Below are 20,695 nucleotides of genomic sequence, written 5' to 3'. Positions count from 1 at the left end.
GCACTGCTGAGGAGTCCCATAATAGGACGAAACGGCCGTCCAGTGCCTCCAGGTTTTCGATGGTGGTCTAGCTTCAATTGACCCATGATTTCAACTGTGAAAATACTAAATTCTCCACAAAACCCCCTCTGAATCATCTAAACATTAATTCAAGTAAAACGTTATAAAGTTGAAATCAGTCATATTTAGCCTTCCAAGATCATACTAGATATCAAGTTATGTACGAAAAGATTTTTACAAACAACTTATAAAGAAGCAAAGATGATTAGTGGCTAGCAGTGGAATTCTATTTGGTACTCGTCAGCTGGATGTACCTGCATCGCAGAGTTGATGTTCACTCTGGGACTCGAACCCAGTACCGCCCGCTTCAAACGCTATCTCGCTACCCGCTTAGCCAATTAGTCCTGATAGCTATCTGCTTGTGCAATGGGGGGAAGTTTTAAATTCACTTGGTGTTGTTTACATGTATCTTCCCATTGTTATTTAGGACTACAATTGATCAGTCTCATAAAAAAGTATTTACTAAGTCAGTAATGATAGTTTTCTTTTTATTAATTTGCGTTTTTGTTATTCGCATATTTGCTGACATGCAATAATACTCTTTTGTGAATCTTAAAATGAACACGCTGGTCTATATATTCGTTTATTATTATTTTTTCACATTTAAGGTTGGTCCTGAGACTACCGTTCAACAAACTCAATGTATATGTGATGAATTATCCACGTTCACATCTGGCTGGTTTGCACCACCCAACAGTATCGATTTCAATTATGTATTTGCTAACATAGATTTTAATCGAAATCCTACACTGTATGCTACAGAAATTTCCCTTTGCATCATATTTTTGTTAATACTTATCTGGGCACGCAGAGAAGATATTAAGGATATAGAAAAGGTGAGATATTACTTTTAAGATAATATTGAAGTTTTTTTGGTGAAGTTTAAAGTACAGCTAAGGTATTCATCAGTCACTTGGGATTTGTTTGACACGGATTTGTTGAAATAACACCGAAACGTGGTTATGAGTTGGATATTATTGTTTAGTTAGGAGAAAAGTGAACTGGCAAGATAAAAGATAACGATTTAAATATAATTTATTTTTTCAGCTTCAGTTACTAGTCTTTAGTACCTATTGGTCACGAATGACTTGTATAATTTAAGGATCTCACTATTTACAAAATTAGAAATAAAGGTTAGAAGTTTATGTCATCAAGAGACAAGTGTTAATTGAAAGGAAATAATTCTATTTAATATCAAAAGTGTGCCATAATTGAGGACTTGGTGAGAAATATTAACGCATGGATAATCATCACAACATATCTTGTTTTCAAATGAACTCATAATTAACAAATCATATCTTGACGGAGCAACATCTAAAATTAATTAGTATGTTAGGTAATTCTTGTTTGATAAAATATCTCCCTAAAGCAACAAGATTTAATAACTGCGGTCCTATGGCTTAAACTTGGGAAAGTGAACCCCCGTAGTCCCTATGGCGTGAAGTGTGAACACAAAGACTAGTAGAATGAAGAATAAATTCATTTAGTAGAATGAAGGTTTATTTAGTCTCCAAAAATATAATCCCCAAAACAATTACTCAAAATAATTCGTCCAAAATCACGACATCATTATACTAAATAAACTCATTCATAAGCGTATTTGGCACACACTCAATAGTTAACTAGTAAACATCATATAAACGAAAAGATACACATGTTTACTGTAAAATACTTACAAAGTTCTCATAGAATAATACAATGGATATAATTGTCACTCTAGAAGGAAGTTTACACTTGTCATGGTGACTGAAATAATGTTGCACTGGAAAAAAAAAAAAAAATATATATATATATATACATATATATATATATAAACGTGTTATGTCTCTTAGAAACTCTAATTAATACCTTATTTTCTGTCTTTTCATATTTAGCTTAGTGTCACACAATTGTCTGAGAATAATCCAGATTGTGAGTATTTATATGAAATCATTGTGAGTACTGGACATCGTAGATGTGCGGGAACTGATTCTAAAGTCTGTTTTATTCTTTCTGGACAATATGGTGAGACAGGCTGTTACGTTCTGCAAGATCCAAATCGAAAAGTATTGTGTCGTGGTGCCACGGATCGATTTTTACTCGCTTGCCCAAAGTAGGTTTCCAGTAATTCTACCTAAAAAAGTAAAATTATTTGGCAATTTCACTCATGTCGTGTTGGCATACCTTTGGTATCATTAATTTTGATGTCGTATTTGTGGGAGATAACGTGATAACCCAAATAACCTTTATTCAGGGATTTAATGAACAATAGGATTTTTGTATGCATATAGTAATACAAAATGAAAAGATTTTATTCAAATATATCCAAGTAAATAAGTGTTTAATGCACGAAATATATATTAAGTTTATAGTTAACATGTTTATGCTACTTATAGTATGTTTCGCGGTATACTGACAGTCAACACTCGGAACTTTAAACACTTTTTATATGACAATTATACCACTAGCAGCGACTGAAAATGGGTGTTTGTTTGAATGTAACTTGGTCATTAACAATCTCTAACCACAGTCACTTGTACAAGATAAGGATTGTATTCAACAATTCAAGCTAAATATAAAGTCTAAATATCAATGACAATAATAAAAAGCACTAATACTTTTAATTGTTTTACCATCAACCACTTTATGATCTAACTATGGTCCGAGTATGAACGCGTGATGAAGGGTGATGAGAAAATATTTAAACTTCAAGATACTTTTAGTTAGAGGTAGTATAACTTGATTGAAAGAATGGTTTTATAAACGCACTTGTTGCTTAGAGACAGATCTTTAGTGTCTATAAAAATACAGTACAATCATGGGTGGTTGAAACAAAACTTTTAGATAGATTCATCTTCTAGACTCTAAAATTGAAGCCTCGGTTATCTATGAGATTCTAGGGGATTAAATAGCAAGAAACGTGGCCTATATTCTTCTGATGGCTGACTGCAATCATCCCGTTGATCAGCTGTTACCAGTAAAGTAAATAAAAATATTTTTGTATCGCTAAACAACATTTCTAAACTTTATCACTACATCTCTTATTTCTCCTGATTTCATACGGTCTGATTAACGTTGGATACAAGTTCGGGGGGTTTATCAATAAGTTAACCTTACTTAGTTAATACATCTCATATTTACGTTCATCATCCATCAGAAGTATAAATTTTGAGTAGTATAACTTTAAAAAATGGTTATGGCTCTTTCAGAGCTTTTCAAGTAAAAACTGGAAGGTACTATGATTGCTGTTGGTAAAATTTTCAAGTTACTTTGTATTCATCCCAGTTATTTGCTAATTAGACTAGTTAATTGGTTTAAAATAAGCTAATATTAATCAATTCCCTCAAACTACCAGTTAGATTAAAACTTTAATATAAATCACATGTTGTATAAAAGATTTGAGGAAGTAGAATGGATAAGCAAACTCTTGTATACTTACAATAGTTACTGCTATGCAATTAAGAACATACAACGAATCAACAAAACAGCGAGACTTGTTTTCTGATTCAGGAAAATAATCCATATAAATTAAAGTTGATATGGGAGAAATTAACATGTCTCACTATCCTGAGGTTCCTAAGCGAAAAGATTTTATACAATTCATATACCAGTTGGCCAATATACACAATATTAAAATTCCAGCAAACGAATCTCAAAAAGAACACATTCTAATGTCATTTAATAAACTGGTATGAAGCTGAAAAAATTCGAAAATTTCAGATTGGGATCAAATTTAATTTTAAAAAGTTAGCATATAGTTTATGTGAGATAAAATTAATTTTCTGACTAACTAGCAGATGGTCGGCTTCAATACATGATTTAACTTTGAAAACAAACTGCCATTATGGTGTATCCTTTCAAAGTGAGAATCTTGAATTGGAACGTCACGACAGTCCTACTGTATGGAGCTGAAACGTGGAGAACTACTACATCTATCATCAAGCAGATAAAAGTATTTATAAACAGTTGTCTATGCAAAATACTCAACATTCACTGGCCGAATACTACCAGCCACACCGTTTTATGGGAGAGGACAAACCAGCTTCCAGCTTAAGAAGAAATTAGGAAAAGATGTTGAAAGTGGATCGGACATACATTGAGGAAACCAACAAACTGCATCATGAGGCAATCGCTAACTTGAAATCCGTAAGGGAAGCGGTAAAGAGGAAGATCAAAGAATACATTGCGCCAGGAGATTAAAGCAGATATGAAAAGGATAAATGTTAACTGGAAAGGATTGCCCAGGACAGGGTTGGATGGAGAATGCTGGCGTGCAGCCTATGCTTCTCGATGAGGGGTAACAGGCGTCAGTAAGTAAGTAAGTAATGGTGTATCCTACTCATGTCTGTTGACGTAAGTAGTACGTAACACCAATCGAAAGTGGAAACCCTGACAGCAGAAGACTAATGAGATTAAGTTGAAGAGAATAGAAAGGAATTGCAATTGCAACAAATAATGGAAGTTTTCTAATTAAGTATTCAATGTATGGTTCTCGTATTTCACCAAAACATTATATTGTCCCTACCTGTGTTCTCGTTCACAACACCATTACTACTGGTTGGATCAACCGGATTGTTATGAAAATGAATTAACTATAGTGACTCCACTGACTATGAATGTACAACTTTTTTCATTACTGAATTATAGTTAGTAATATAAATGTTTACCCTTAAGTAGTCACTATTAAACGTTACGTGCGAAAATTATTCCATTTATTCATAACATCATCGATTATATTTTCATGAAAACTATAAAGGTCCCACTGATCTGTTATTTATTATACAGACCACTCGGTTCGTTAATTTACATACGTTTATGGCACGATAATTCTGGTGTAGGTGACAATGCATCTTGGTATTGCAATTATGTTGGAGTGGTCGATTTGCAAACTAGAGAGAAGTCACATTTTATCGTTGAAAGTTGGTTTGCAGTTGAAGAAGGTGATGGTCAGGTAAATTGTCTAAAATATGCTAACAAGTGACTTGTATTCGATCATAAATGGAATTAATGAATGTTGTCATCTAAAAAATGATTTTTATGAATAGTATTTGTCACCTCTCCAAGGATCGTAAAAGAGTAGTATTAGGGAGCATTAGTGCTTCCTGGTTCCCAGCGGTACTACAATTGATGTCGACTCATTATAAATACCACTAAAAAATCGGACTAATATCCGTAAATCTTTTAAGCAAACTAATATGATTTTTTTGACATGCTTTGATTTTTGATTATTATTCACGACGTATCTCAATTGAGATGTCAGTGTATGTAATACCCAAATTACTATTTACATCAGTATATGTTCTTGTCGTCGACAAACAAGTTACAATCAACAAAATAATGTTGGAAAGATCAATTTTTCTAAAATCAAACTATGTCAATAAAAAGTAGAATATAATTCAATCAAATAAGATATCTTACATGTAGTGAAATAAAACAATCAAGAATCCAAGATTTGACGAACCTGATTATGAGTTAAATCAATTCACTCCAAATAATTTGTGGTTCTTAAGATACAGGTGACGAAGAGCTTCATCTTAATTTCGTTATGACTGCAAATGTGCTATCATCAGTCAAATCTGAACTACTAGGACGGATTAAATTTATACTCTAATAATGATGAAATATTTGTAAAGAATACTTGAACAAAAGTAAAAGTTGGAGCATTGGCCATAATCATTATCAACGATGAAACCAATTGTGTTTAATATTTTAATCATCGTTTCATTATCCGGAGTAATCATGAAGGCAAATCAGTAACACACTCGGAGCTTTCTTAATCATAATTTTCTGAGCACAGAGGAAGTGCAGACACTGAATTAAATATTTTAATACTGAATAAAATCTTACAGTGTGAATGATGATCCCTTATATTCTGTTTTCTAACAAATGACTTCAGAGCAGATTATCAATTAGGCTTTCAGATATTGAGTACCATTGTAGGAAGATTAACCTAACAGTTATGAGAATTGTAAAGTAGAAATTATAACAATGTTGTGAAAGAAATGCCAGAATAAATGTGACTGGTAGTAAACTTCCTTGATGTTTCTTTAAGCAGACAGTTTTCCTGTAAGTAAACCATAAAATAGCTATATGGAGTGAAATGATTGTCTGTTCAAAGCTTTCATCGAGATATGTTGTAAAAAGCATTAGCGGCCCTCATTGACTGGTTAAATCTGTAGGTACGCATGTAGTGTTAGAATTACCTATAACTGGTAAACGAACGTTTTAAAAATGTTTATAAACTCCATAATGGTTTATAGTTGTATGAAATATTCACATAAAAACCTAGGTATTGTATGTCAAATGCTGAACACAAGAGTGAAGGAATGGGAGTCATATTTATTAGGGGAATCTCATTATTTACATTAATTTAATTCTCTTTTTACAAAAATGTAGTTTAAGGCTTCTTAAAAACATAAATCACAGGCAAACATCTTTATATTCGCTATACCAATTCTAGAAAAACAAAAATAATTCGTTTAAAAGTTTTTTAGCCCTTCAAAAATCCTCGATTAATTTATTATTTTTCTGGTTAGCGGTTTTTTTAACGAGTTGGTTTTCTATGGGATGGGGTCGCTAACCCCATGTCCAAACCTCCTCTTTTATCCGGGTTTGGGACCGGCAGTAACCTCAGAGGGGCTCCAGGCAGAGTAAAAGTGTTTCTTTTTGTTAAAATATTATTTAGGTGGATCGTATTATTCCTGTAACGAGTGAAGAAGAAATGTTAACATTTATGCACATGTTCAGTACAACAGCATCTCGAAATATGACTGACGATCATTTATGGATATCAGTTGTAGCTCGCCCAATATACAGTCGATTTACAAGAGTAGAAAGAGTTGCCTGTTGTTTACTTTTACTTTATCTATCTATGCTTGGTTCATGCATGTTTTACAAAGGTGAAGGATCTGCCAAACAACCAAACATAATTAGTCTTGGACCATTTGGATTCACTCCCAGCGAGGTTAGTTAACATTTTGCAACTATAAATGAATAACAAATAACATTTACTAATCTATATCAGAATGTATCTGAAACTATTTTTAACAAAGAGATATATATCTATATTTTTAAAAAAGATGTTGATTCACCAATTCGCTGGTGTTGTTAAATCTATTGAAGCGTCTAACTTACACAATTGAGATAGGCGCGAAATCGAAGTTCACAAAAGAGTGATTTGTTTAAAAACACTTCTTTATGGAGTAACATAAATAAAACAGATACAAACCTCAACTTGTGAAGTATCTGTGGCGCTTTGGGAGTCCGTAAGTCTGAAATAAAAAAGGCTTCTCACAATAATAACATAGAGAATAAGTGCAACATACTATAGTGCAAACGACAGCTGTTAGCTGTGTCTAAACTTGATAACGGTTTATCAACAAGCAAAAACTGAACCAAGAGCAAACAATATGGAAACCATCGCGTTTAAACAAGGACTAAACGACTATACAAAAACTGAGAATAACTGCTACACGGATTGAAAGAAAGTAATTATAATGATAAATACAACAAATGTTGTGAGAATATGTTAACATTTTAGACATTACCCAGTTAATTTGTACCACGACATACACGTAGAAATTGTTAGAAATACAGCTGTTTACTGAATATTAAAAAGTAGTATAAAATAATGCACAAAAGACTCGCTTGGTGTTGTTTACTTGTATCTTCCCATTGTTATTTAGGACTGCAATTGATCACTCTCTTGTTGGCCTTTGTGCATCCTGTGCGGACTGCCTCGATATTTCCTAAAGTCACAAGCTTTATACACAGAGATGGATAGTGGCTAGCAGTGGAATCCAGAACGCGCGTTTCGTTCTATTTGGGACTCGTCAGCTGGATGTACCTGCATCTGAGTTGACGTTCACTCTGGGACTCGAACTCAGTACTGATCTTATTGCTTGGAGTCAGTGGAATGTTCCGAAAAGGTTTCACTGTAACGCAGAATAGATTTCCAGTACTGCTTGCCAGCCAATTGAAGTTTATGATAACGGGTTGATAGGCTAAGGAATTCTACTGCATACATAGCGATACATCTAATCTAAGTTCCTAATAGACTGATACAAACTGAGGATTTATTCAGTGATTGAAATGTAGCATTCAAGGGAGACAAATGTCTTCTCATCACGAGTTTTGGAGTATGCCACAAAGAAGTCATTTAGTGTATAACTGGATTATTCAAGGGGATAAATGTCCTTTCAAATCAGTAAATATGGACTGGAAATTGTACTTTACCAATAAATTCATGATATTTTAAATTCACTGGACTAGAATTCATATTATTTCATAGCATACTAAAGGTATTATAACCAAAATATATATTTATCAATGATCATTCTTTTATATAACTAAACTGGAAACTTTACATTATCCTAACTGTACAGTTACTTTGGAACGCTTTTTCTCGACCCCAAATCGTAGCTGAACAAATATAAGCTGAAATTTTTTAGTCTTACCAATCACATTTTCTACCTTTCAGTTATAAATATTAACTTTCATTTGTGTGTTTTTCTTCTTTCCGCCTGTTTTCTCTCCATAGTTTTATATAGCTATTGTTAACAATCTGCTTACATTCATTCCATTGTTTTTAATCATTTATATATTTCGTAACGCGCGTTTACGAGTTAGTCATGCAACAAAATTACGCCGTGCTATTGAAGAACATTTAGATGAAAAATTATATCTTGGGAAAGCTTCATTTATTTATAGTGCTCAGTCAGCAATAAAAGACACAAGCAAAGATGATGAGTAAGTTCGCTAAGTGTTTTTAACCGTAAACTAATAGGGTAGCTAGTTTTTTCTGTCTGTAGTACCTTGAGGTGAGTCAACATATTTTGTCGTATACTTTTCAGAAATCGTCTGAGTCTATCTATAATAGTAACAGCAGAAGCTAGTGTCTAGATTAATGAATGGCTATAAAACCTAATTCATTCAATCATTCCAATTATGGGTATTTTCATCTTGTCCAGAAAATCAGGGAGCTTATCTGCTGCTATTGGTCTTCAGTATAAAATGATATGACTCAGAAAATATAGGCACTCAGCTGGATTAAACTGGTCACAGGTGCTTACTACAAAAGAAAAAAAAGACATACAGCGTGATCTAGAATATATAGCACTATTATCATTATGGATAATATCTAAATATTACTAACAAAAAGAATATTAAAAGAAATAGTTGTGACTGAATTGTTAACACAGTGGTCACATAGCATGAAGTGAAAGAATTATGGATAGTTTTAGTTATTGAGCAACAGATCACAAATAATCTTGCGGATTAGTTAATAATTTCTAAATAACCCAGTTCTTCAGTTGTTTGTAGAGTTCAGAAATGTAGTTTAACTTCATTCAGATGCCGAGTTGATATCCAACACTTGAACGGCATTTAACAGAAGTGAAATTTCCATATTTACTTTGCTACACTACTAGTCTTGTTTTTTTTTTCAATGCATAATTCCATTCACTTGAAAGCTTTATTGATATTCATGTTTCAGAGTAATAATTTTCATAGTTGCTCTGCTCCACTTATATAGTTATGAAGTTCAAGGATCAATATTAACTGAAAAGAAACTCTTGTTATGAGGTTATGTGAAGGACAAGAATACTCAACCCATTAGAAACACAAGGTTTGACAGCTAGAACAGTAGGAAATTTGAGTGTGAGAATGTAGACCAAAGACAGACGAGGGTTACCAGACTTGATGAGATGGGTCAATGATTTAAAGTTTCCTGTTAGCTTAAAAAGGTTTTGGACAGGAATTACCTTAGAATCTAATTCATATATAAAACTGTACAAGTCTGAGTTTGAAAAATGACTACAATAACTGTTCAATACTAAGTTGTCTTTGGGTAATCTCCTGGATGATGATACTTCTAGCTAAAAACTGTCTACATGCATTCTAATGACCAAGCATAACAAATAAAGGCACGTAAGGCGGTAACACGAAATGTTCACTTAGTATAACACCAGCTGAATTTCCTCTAACACAAGTTGAACTTCGTCTTTCTTCTATTTATTTCGATATAGTCCTGAGGCTCTGGCTGAAAACGCTGACGATACTGAAGCTAAACAAAAAGGGCGCACTTTGTTTTGTGGATGGCAAATGCGTATTCTCGCTTGGTTACTTCTTATCTTATGTTTGGGTATAGCTATTGCTTTTACAACATTCTATGGTGTGATGTTTGGTGAAGCCACATGTAAAAAATGGCTGTCATCATTGTTTCTATCATTCTTTATAAGTGTACTTCTAGCTCAACCAATAAAGGTATAGTTAGTTGTTTCCTTTTACACACAATAAATATTGTTTTCAATCACTAGTTATTGGTTGTGTTTATTTAGTCTTAATTGATATAAAATATCTCAATAACTGAAAATATGTCATGCTATAGAAGTATTTGTAAAGTAAACCTGATCTTTCATAAAACATTAGGATTATGGTGAAATATATCTCTGAATCAGTTAAGTTATATATACGTCACTTATATTAATTAATAGGAACTTCTGTCAAATGGATTGTAGTAATATAAACCTTGAGTAGTCACTTCTTTGACCGAGTCACATCAGATAACAACGGATCAACCAAAAATGTTGGTGAATGCAGCAAGTAAGGCAATAATCTTTCAATGATGTCTGTGGTGCCAAATAGTGAAGCTATTTGTAGACAGTTCAAGAAAAACCCAGTATACGTTGGGTTCTCTCAAAACCAATTACTTTATCATAAGCCTCATTCTTCCTTATTATCAGTCACTCTGATTAGGTTGATTAAAGGCGAAAGTCAGTGCAGCCGGCATTCAACTACTTATATTAATGTGTATCACACACTTTTATCCTAATTTGATCCTTATAAGTGGTACCGATCGGCAATTTTTTATGGAAAAGTTTGGTGACTGTAGAAGTAGAAAGTAAAACAGTAATCCAAATAGACTTAAAAATTCGCACATGATTCATCAATCGTTTGTTAATTCCCATGTTTGATATGCCCCAATATTTTTGACTAAAAAAACTTCCCGAAAAGAGTATACTGAATACCTTTCTACTGGTTGTTACATTTTTTTGATACAATAAATTATGTTAAGAGTTGTTAACAGTACTAAAAATTATATTCCTGGCTTCCATTTAATCATCATCTGAAGGTTTGTAAAATGTTTGCTTTTAATCATTCCTGTGGTCGTTGATTTCTCTAATTCAGTTATCTGATGACCAAGTTGTGTATACTCTTCACAATTCATCTACCACATTTTCTCATTGGAATATGATCCCAAATACACATAGTCTAATGTTTCAGTTCAAAATGCCGATTACTTTGCAGTATAAAATTTTACTCGGCAAACACTACAGACTTTAATTTTTTCTCTACGACAGTGCATCTATAATGAATTTCCAATGGCTTAATGACAACCTTTCACAAGGATATATAAAATAATTTAAAAGTGCCAATTTCGACACTGGTTTTCTAAAAGAATTAGAGAAAGTACTTTGCTCTCAGAATAGGTAAACGCTTTGTGAGAGATGTACGCGAATAAGTTATTGCTTACAGTTTAATATAGTCCAAATCCCTACTTAGAGTTACCGGTTATGCCAGTGGGTGTCGATCGCAAAGATTGATGAAAGCGAATCTACACATTTCTTGAAGCCATTTTAATGCCTTTTCTAATCAGACAATGATTTTAAATAATATTGTTAGGAAGTTTATCTAAAACCAGATTAAGAATAGAATGATGATCTTGATAATCATAATAACGTAGGTTTTTTATGTTACTAAATAAGAATTACTTACAGATATATCTGTCATTTCCTTCAAATTTTCGGCTAATTTCTTCAGGTATTGCTGCTAGCTGTGTTCTTTTCATTCGTTTGTAAATCGACTGATCGAGTAGATCAAATAGAAATTTTTGAAGAAGAAGATCGATTAATCCGAACATTAGGAAAACGGTATCAACTTCGAATGGATGAAGAATACTTAAATAATAACTACTGTATGTAAAAAAGCTTTTGTAATTGCAAATTCCTTACTATGAAAACATTTAATTTCGATAGATATGATACTTTTTCATAAATGTGTTAATCAGCTTAAGTTGTGAGTGTCATGCCTACTGACGAATATTTCTAGTAAGCTATACAGGCACTTAGTGGTTTGCAGAAAGAATCTTATCGTTTCCAGCAGGTGCCGCAGAATGAAGAAAACATTAGAAAACATCTTACTTATGATGGTGACTTTAAACCTATAAGATTATCATATACACGTATATCCGTTGTACTATAAAGTCCTGGTGATGTAATCCTTGTTTCACCAGGTAAATACAATTAGGAGGAAGAAACTTCACAGAATTCCAGATATTACGGTTAGTTGAGAACTTACTCTGTCGTCAATGAAATATTGGAAAATACCAATAACGTCTGTTTCTGTAGAGATATTACTCTCTGAAAGTGAATAAGCATTCTGAACATAACTTTGGTTTAAGCGTACTTCACACTATGTATTTCTGTGATAATGAAAACAGTGTTTCTGTTGGTATTATGGTTGTTTAGGCTAGAGATATGTTTTATTGGTAGTACTCTTCAATAATTAAGCATATTAAATTGGATCTTTTTCACTGGTTGCTTATGAACTGTTAGTATAATTTTCTGTTAAGTGTAACTCAAATAAGAACTTGAAGAAAAAGTACTTTTATCTCACTAACATGTTATTTTTTCATAAGGTGACTAAACTTTTGTCTCATATTTAGTATCTGATGATTTTCGTCCACAACGTTTGGCAATCCTACCACCGGATCCGTCAGACTTGGCACGTGCTCGAGCTTATCGACTAAAACAAAGAAGAGCCAACGATATCATTCGTGAAGTTATACTTTACGTTTTCTTTCTCACGCTGCTTCTAATTGTCAGCTTAGATTTCCGTGATTCTAATGGATTTCTCTTGAAATCTAGTCTACAAAATTTATTTTTCCCAGATTCATTTCAAAGTGTAAGTATTTTCTAAATTACTAGAGGCTGTCTCATATCAACATGATTATTTTATGATTTTGATTAGGTTTTCTAAACGGTTGTTTAAAACTATATGTATATATATCTGCTGAGTTTTACCTACCATCGGATAAGTCAGACAAACAACAAAATCTTTCAAGTAGGCTAAGTGGACAATTGTACTGCACGATGATGCTTGAAAAACTTCAGAATAAAGCACTCATAATTTAAATGTCGTTAAGTGATAATAATTACTCCGGTATTTCAGATTAGTGTGGCAACTAGTAGGTACCAGGTAAATATCTGTTCCTAGATTTTGAAGACAATATTAGTTCACCTACAACAGTTATAGTTAAATAGGTACTATCTATCCTACAATAATAATTATAATAAGAGATCAAGTACTCTATGACGATAACTTTCATTACATATGAAATACAGTCACAGTAAAACGGGAAACCATGAAACACTGGATAGACGTCGATAGTTTGTAGTTAACCCTGAAGATTGTAATATATATGTTATGAATTCTTATATCAGTAAATTAAAGGTTAAGTAACAACTTTGTTGAGGGATCTGAGCAAAAAGCGCACACCTCAACGACGGCTAGATATTTTGATTTAATATATTTTCGTAAGGAGAATGAGGGCTAGGATTTCTTATCATCGGTAGTTGATTACATGTCGTCCACATGTGAGCTTCCTAAAAACCACGTGTGACTTCATCGATTTTTTGCAGATTATTGCAAAAACCTTAAATTAAAACTATATATGTTAGGTGGCTAATTAACTAACTTAAATTTTGGTAAAGATCTCACTGGTACATTCCATATGTTAATATCCTCTTACAAATTAGAAGAAAGTCATAATAATAGCAAAAAGAAACTAAATTCAGTTTAAAACGGTTACTGAAAAGTAGTAACTGTTGGGGTGATCCAGAAAATTTCTCTCAATAAACAAAAAGGCTCAGGAAACACCAAGAAGCATTTTATCCAATCAGCGTTCACTAGAAGTTTTGCCAGAAACATCACGAAAGTGAAAAGTCATATGTAGAGTTTCTGATTGGCTGATTGCTACACTGCTATTATGTTTAGTAACATTCCAGAATTTTCAGGATAACCCAAGGCCTCCTAAAATACTATAAAAATCCTATATTTTCTGTACATAAATGAACCTTTGGAGTAAAGTGCTTCTCTCATATTTTGCGCCTTTTCTCGCGTGTTCAAGTCGCTGTGTAGATTTAGCTTGGGAGTTACCAGACTAGCCTAGGATCCTAGTATGGCGTCCAATTAACAAGACTTATCAGTAACGAACGGTCAATTATTTTACGTTATAACGTGATATTGTTGTTCATTTATTTACGTTAAGTCTATTATTATAAGCTAAACAGTCTTCAAATTACAATTATTTCATGAATATCGGGAATTTACAATTTCCTAATTACTGTCTTTGTGAAGAACAAAATTTTGTAACTTTGTGACTGACCAACTGATTTATCACTTGCTAGAATCTGATTTTATTAATTTACAAGCTTACATTTAAAAATCTGGTAAAAAATAAGGGATTAAATGGAGCAATAAACTAGTCAGTAGTTATCCAGAATAAAGGAGTGATATCATGAATTATAGGTTATGATGATTACTACGAAGAATGTATAATCCAATCAAAAAGTTAATTTATGGATGCTGATTACGTAGAACTTCAACATATCATAAAACAACAAATATTTTGAACAAGTTCTCCAGTGTTTGTATCTTACTTTTATTTATTAATGTACAAGAAAGCAATATGAGTATGTCACTTTTAAATTCAATTTAACAATCAAGTTAAGTATATTTTGGGTTGTTTGTGGAGATTTTTAGTAATTTTTTATATATAGTTGAAATCGTGAGTCAATTGAAGCTAGACCACCATGGAAAACCTGGAAACATTGGACGACCGTTTCGTCCTATTGTGGGACTCCTCAGCAGTGCATATCCACGATCCCGCCTCGCGAGATTTGAATCCAGGACCTACCAGTCTCGGACGAAACGGCCGTTCAGTGCTTCCAGGTTTTCCATAGTGGTCTAGCTTCAATTGACTCATGATTTCAATTAAGTACATTTTGTTGAATAATCATGGAATTGTATAAATCCTGGTTTATCATGAAATAAGATAATCGCTCTGATCAGTTTTTTATGCTCGATTACTTGACTGTAATATTGAGTAAATCTAAAAACGACTTCAGGAATGTTTGTGTTACTGATTCAAATCTATTCATATTTGTAAACAAATGTTATATTACTACGTATCAATGATTCATTCATATAATTGAGAATGTACTTATATTCACTACTTTAAATTGGATATTGGATTTTTAAGAGATCAACTACAACACAGTCAAACTTTAGTTTAAAATCAAGTTTGATTAAGATTGAAACTTCAAAAACATCATTTAAACTATTCATAATAGTACTTTCAAAATGTATACTTACAAATTAAATAGCAGTTTTTAATTAACGGACACTTCATTTTGGAGGTAATACCTTTTTATTGACAGATGAATGATGTGGACGATTTCTATAAATGGGCCCAAAAAGTTCTAATTCCTGGCTTACGTGCAGATCGATGGTATAATCGTAATCCACCTTTGTTCCAACGTGGTTTCTTGCAAGATAGAACTGATCGAATAATTGGATATGGAATGATGAGACAACTACGAACTAAAAAAGGTATTTATACATTCATACACTCCTCCATCTTACATAGGAACTATTTATTATTTGTTGAAAGTATCCATGTTTATGTAAAAAATAATATTCGTAACTCAATACTCCGTAATATCGTGTTAGGATATTTTCGACTTGACACTCGTTAATTGACTAATTTCGAATAGCATTGAAGCTTAATCTATAATGTCAAAACGGTTAAATGAATGGTTCATATCTATAACAGAAATGAATCAGTGTTAATGTTTCTTAATATATCACTAGATAAGGTAACATTTACTTTCACAAGTTTGTATACACACTCTACTGAAGACGAGGAGCAAACGCAGAACTTAGATTCAAACTTTATGATGATTTATTGTTATGTATCGTCACTCAGCTAGGTGCCACAGTTTCATTATTTCACCAATATTCACTGGTCAGTATCTCAGGCAACATTATATCAATGGTAACCAATCTGTAAGTGACTCATAGGTAAACTAACTTTCAAGGTTACGTAACAAGTCTATTGATGGTTGTTATGCTCCATGCTGTGTAAACTTATTGTTGAAAAGAATGATCAGGCCTTAATCTGGAATCAAAACTTTTATGAGGAGATAATGAGGAATTCCTACCCGCAAGTTAATTATGTGTAAATATAAAAATTTAGCTATTTTTTGAAACCACTGAAGTAGCAAAAATACAAGAATCCAGATTCTGACAGACGAATAATATTTCTTCTATAAAGATTGGTGTTTTAGGCTTGTATCTTGGACACTAGCGAAAGCTTGAGCATTTTATTTACAATAAGTTGCTCAGTTGGTGCTGCTGGGAAAACTTTTTCTCTAAAGCAATCGTTAATCCCGTCTAAAGCTTTGTAGGCACTTTTAAGAGTATATTAAACTTAGTCAGCAGCTAATTCTAGAAGTTTATCAATAATCCATATATTTCTTTTATACACCCTTTTTTCTTTTGAGCAGATTCATGTAACGTACATGAACTCGCAAAACATCTATTCAAACATTGCTACGGAAGTTATGATATGTTTAACGAAGATAAAGAAGCGTATGGGATATCATGGGCTAAGTTTGAAGGGGATGATAAGTCAAATAATTCTGCACCAGAATTTGTGTATCAAAATTCATCACAGCTGAAAGGTTATCCGTATCTGGGGCAGATTGCATGGTATTCTGGAGGTGGATATGTTCATTTACTAAGGGGTTCAAAGGATGAAATGTTAGACAGGATGAGTTATTTAAACCAAACTCACTGGATCGAATTCTCTACACGTGCAATAATAATACAATTTACAGTATATAATCCTAATATCAATCTGTTTGCCATTATAACTGCTCTAGTTGAAATGCCTGGTATCGGTGCAATGATACCATCATATCGTATCGAAACGGCTAATTTGTTCGGAGTATTGGGATCTGAAACTAAGCTTGCACAAATTACATCTCAGGTATCAATATTTTAAATGCTTATTTAGACTCGATTTTCTTTGACTCATATTTTTGTATGAGGGATTACAAAGGTTTACAAAAAGCTTTTAAGTTTCCAATCTGTTTTTTAAGTGTTCTTTTCGTAGGCTCTTAACCAGGTCCCAGTCTATGTTGGATGATTTCATGGGAAGTTGATGTATGGTGGTAGCTGGAGATAGTTCATAGGAAATCATGGACCTTGTTTTCATGTTATTTAACACTCGTAGGCATGGTGCGCTTGTAATTTTGAGGGGACTTATGCTTCCTGATGGACTTGATCTCGTTTTACTCAGCTACCACTGAGTTATTTCGGCCGCGACAGGCCTTCTCTAAGACTGAGATGCATTTGATTGATCACTGAGTAGTAGCTATTGTCTGAGTAAAAGCCTAGAATGTGGTGTTATGGAGAACCTCATACAGTTTTGGCGTACAACCGATATCTGAATAAAGTAATCTTTTATGTAATCAAGTCAGTTAAACTTATCAACAGTAAGATTAAATACCAGTTATTTTATATTTTGACTTGGAAATTAAGAACAAAATGTACTGTTATATCAAACATATTCTATACAAACAGCTGTCCTTTAAAGCCCTTAAAAGATAAGGGCGGTATAGAATAATCTTTCATATAAATGGGAAACACTGGTACACTACAAATTTTTCTGAAGACGTACTTAAGAAACTATGTAGTGGTTGGAATCTAGGTTTATTTTGTAAACCTTTTTCTATCTATTTAACAAGGTAAGATTCTCAAGGAAAATTTCTCGTGCTACAATCATAAAATAATGTTTTAAAAGTCTCAATCCTTTCACTGTTGATTGCCGATATTAGGGAAGAAATGTACGACAAAACCATATGTGATCCTCTCAATTAATTGCAATCCATTAACATGGTTAACATTTCACGGTATTGCTCTTATATTTGTTATTCTTAAATTTATCCTTGACATATATACGTTTAAATCTTCATATGATAAACACTGTGTCAGGCTTCCTCTACCTAATATTTGCTCTCAAATCCCATGTAATTTAATGGAATAACTTCTGTGCGTTTAAGTGAATCTAGGTTTGAAATGACTTAGACGGGTATCAAACCAATAAATTGTACTTCAGTGAATCGTACAACACGATTATCATGTACACAAATTTATAGGTCTTTAGCTAAGTTACGTAGAGACCAGTTAAATCACACGGTTTTCTAAAGGTCAATCGATGTGGAAAATACTTCATCATTTATGATCTTTAGACCTGTTTATTTGGTGATATTAATAGGTTTAAGTCCCTTTAATTTATTAATCACATTATTATTCGCATCGTCTATAAATAAGTAAAAGCCGTGGACAGCACATATTTGAACTTCAGGACTGAAATAAAAATCAATTTCATGGATGTGAACATACATGAATAAGAATTTTCATAATCCTCACATAGAATTTGTAATGATCAACTAATAGACAAGTAAACAAAGAGAAATAAACTCTGAAAATTATTTACTTAGTCACGTTGTTTTCTTTCCATTCCTTTTTTTTCTGTTCCTCTAATAGGCACTTTTTGCATTCATACTATTTTGTTATTTAATCAAAGAAATACGCAATATGTTCAGAGAACGATTGAAATATTTCACGAGATTTTGGAATTTTGTTGAGTTATTCATTATTTGCGGCTCTATAGCTGCTATCGCTGCATATATTTACATGATACTATGTACAAAGTCGTCTATTGAAGAGCTTTCACGTACACCTGGTAATATCTATATGAATTTTCAACTATTGGCATACTGGAATGAAAATCATACGTATTTAACTGCTATGATTTGCTTTTTTGCCATGTAAAACTGTATACTGTTTCGTTTTAATCAAAGAGTTGGTTTACTAGGGTCTGTGCTGAAATATGCAGCAACTGACTTAAAATATTTCTGTTTTATTTTCTGGGTTGTCTTTTCTGCATTTGTGCTCGTCTTCTACTTACTTTACAATGATACACTAAGTGGTTTTAAAACAATTTTAAATGCTATAGAAACAAGTATGCAAATTATTTTGGGGAAGTTCGATTTCACAAGTATGTATGAACGACAGATGGTGTTGGGTCCATTACTGTTTGCTGCTTTCTCTTTATGCGTTGTATTTGTAATGGTCAGTATGTTTATAGCTATACTCGATGAGAGCTTCCAACATGTCCTTAAAGATTTAAGTCTGCAGTCAGATGATCATGAAATGACTCAGTTTATTTTAATCCAATTTATCCAATGTATTGGTCTAGATAAAACAGCATGGGGTAAGAATTTTATCAGAAACGTCAATACACAACAACAAGAACCAATCTATGATCCAGAAAGTGAATCTTCAAAACATGTTGCTCAGCTTAAATCACTAATGAATGAATTCTTAGAGCATATCCAACAAAACCTGATTACTGAAGAGAAAAAATCTATGGATTCGAAGTGATTAATCCCATCATTGCTGTCATGTCTGTTTTTAGTAAGAAGGTGAATAAATCATAGTTACCATAGATAAACTCTATCCAGAATAACACTTTTCGAAAATTCTGCTTCTTCACTCATAGATTATTTATTCGACAATAACGTCAGTTTATATTAGCTATACTTTGCACTTCTATGTTGTCTATTCATTTTTTTCACACCTTCATGTAACACTGACTTTTTCTTACCATCGCAAACACCATGTTTAAAAACAATAATTAGCATTCAAAAATGTCTTATTTTAATTAATTGAAGAAAGATTGATTCCAGCTATATATAAAATCAACAGGTTTAGTATAATAAAGAGGACAGAAAACCAACATTTTCCTTTTTCAAATTTCCACTTTTATTTCTACTGTGCTACTTACTTATAAAAGTCTTTGGTCTTCAAGATGAAAGATAATGTGCCAGTTTAATACAGTATCATAGATTTTGTGGGTTACAAAGTCATAAGCATTTGAAGAGTATGCTAAGTTGACGTAGTATTTTTGGAAACTCATTGGTATACATAGTCTATCTAATAAAAATACATGAGCTGAGGTTAGAGAGGCTTTATTTTACAAATTTTAAGGTACACAAATCTTATATCTTTCATGACACTACCAATTCATGTTAATGAACCTCCCCCAACATTGTTTACATTGTTTAAAGGATTCTCCTCAATCCTCAGAAATCAGGATCTTTAGGTACCTCATCGTTTCACAATTTTTGTATATAGCTTTCTCAACCACAATGTGCTGTTAGAATATTGTGTACAGATGACTATCCCAAATCCAGTTCATCAGCGATCATCTGGATAGTGAAGCGTCTATTAAGTAACAAGAAATCGAACGCGTTTGATTTCTTCATTACCACAGGAGTTCAAAGTCCTTCCTGTTCTACTTCCTTGAAGTCTCCATAAGTCACACCGAAACCCCTGAGCCACTGAGAAAAGCAGTTTCCGTTAACTCATTATTCTTCATAATCAACCCTAAATATTCTGTTAACTTCATGAAAATTTGTCGTATTCATAAATATCAACCTTGGTAGCTCAGTCCTCGTCGTTG

The 20,695-nt window shown here is 32.8% G+C and overlaps 1 protein-coding gene across 1 annotated transcript in view; it reads left to right on the top strand.

Annotated features, from left to right (window-relative positions):
* Smp_165230 (polycystin 1-related) overlaps positions 1 to 19,614 on the top strand; it is a gene marked incomplete at both ends in the record, with an annotated part of 82,802 nt that extends 63,188 nt beyond the window's left edge. Inside the window, 12 exons of the mRNA XM_018789084.1 lie at positions 669 to 896; positions 1,935 to 2,152; positions 4,825 to 4,990; positions 6,725 to 7,003; positions 8,579 to 8,787; positions 10,065 to 10,302; positions 11,860 to 12,013; positions 12,764 to 13,002; positions 15,540 to 15,711; positions 16,668 to 17,152; positions 18,715 to 18,998; positions 19,032 to 19,614. Of these exons, the coding sequence (XP_018654563.1) occupies positions 669 to 896; positions 1,935 to 2,152; positions 4,825 to 4,990; positions 6,725 to 7,003; positions 8,579 to 8,787; positions 10,065 to 10,302; positions 11,860 to 12,013; positions 12,764 to 13,002; positions 15,540 to 15,711; positions 16,668 to 17,152; positions 18,715 to 18,998; positions 19,032 to 19,614 (3,255 nt within the window). The remainder of the gene's footprint in view (positions 1 to 668; positions 897 to 1,934; positions 2,153 to 4,824; positions 4,991 to 6,724; positions 7,004 to 8,578; positions 8,788 to 10,064; positions 10,303 to 11,859; positions 12,014 to 12,763; positions 13,003 to 15,539; positions 15,712 to 16,667; positions 17,153 to 18,714; positions 18,999 to 19,031) is intronic.
* Between the last annotated feature and the right edge of the window lie 1,081 nt (positions 19,615 to 20,695).

Source organism: Schistosoma mansoni, chromosome W (assembly GCF_000237925.1).
Source record: "Schistosoma mansoni strain Puerto Rico chromosome W, complete genome".
Classification (NCBI taxonomy): Eukaryota; Metazoa; Platyhelminthes; class Trematoda; order Strigeidida; family Schistosomatidae; genus Schistosoma; species Schistosoma mansoni.
Note: the sequence above shows the minus strand (reverse complement) of the source record. Positions and strands in the feature narration are given on the sequence as shown.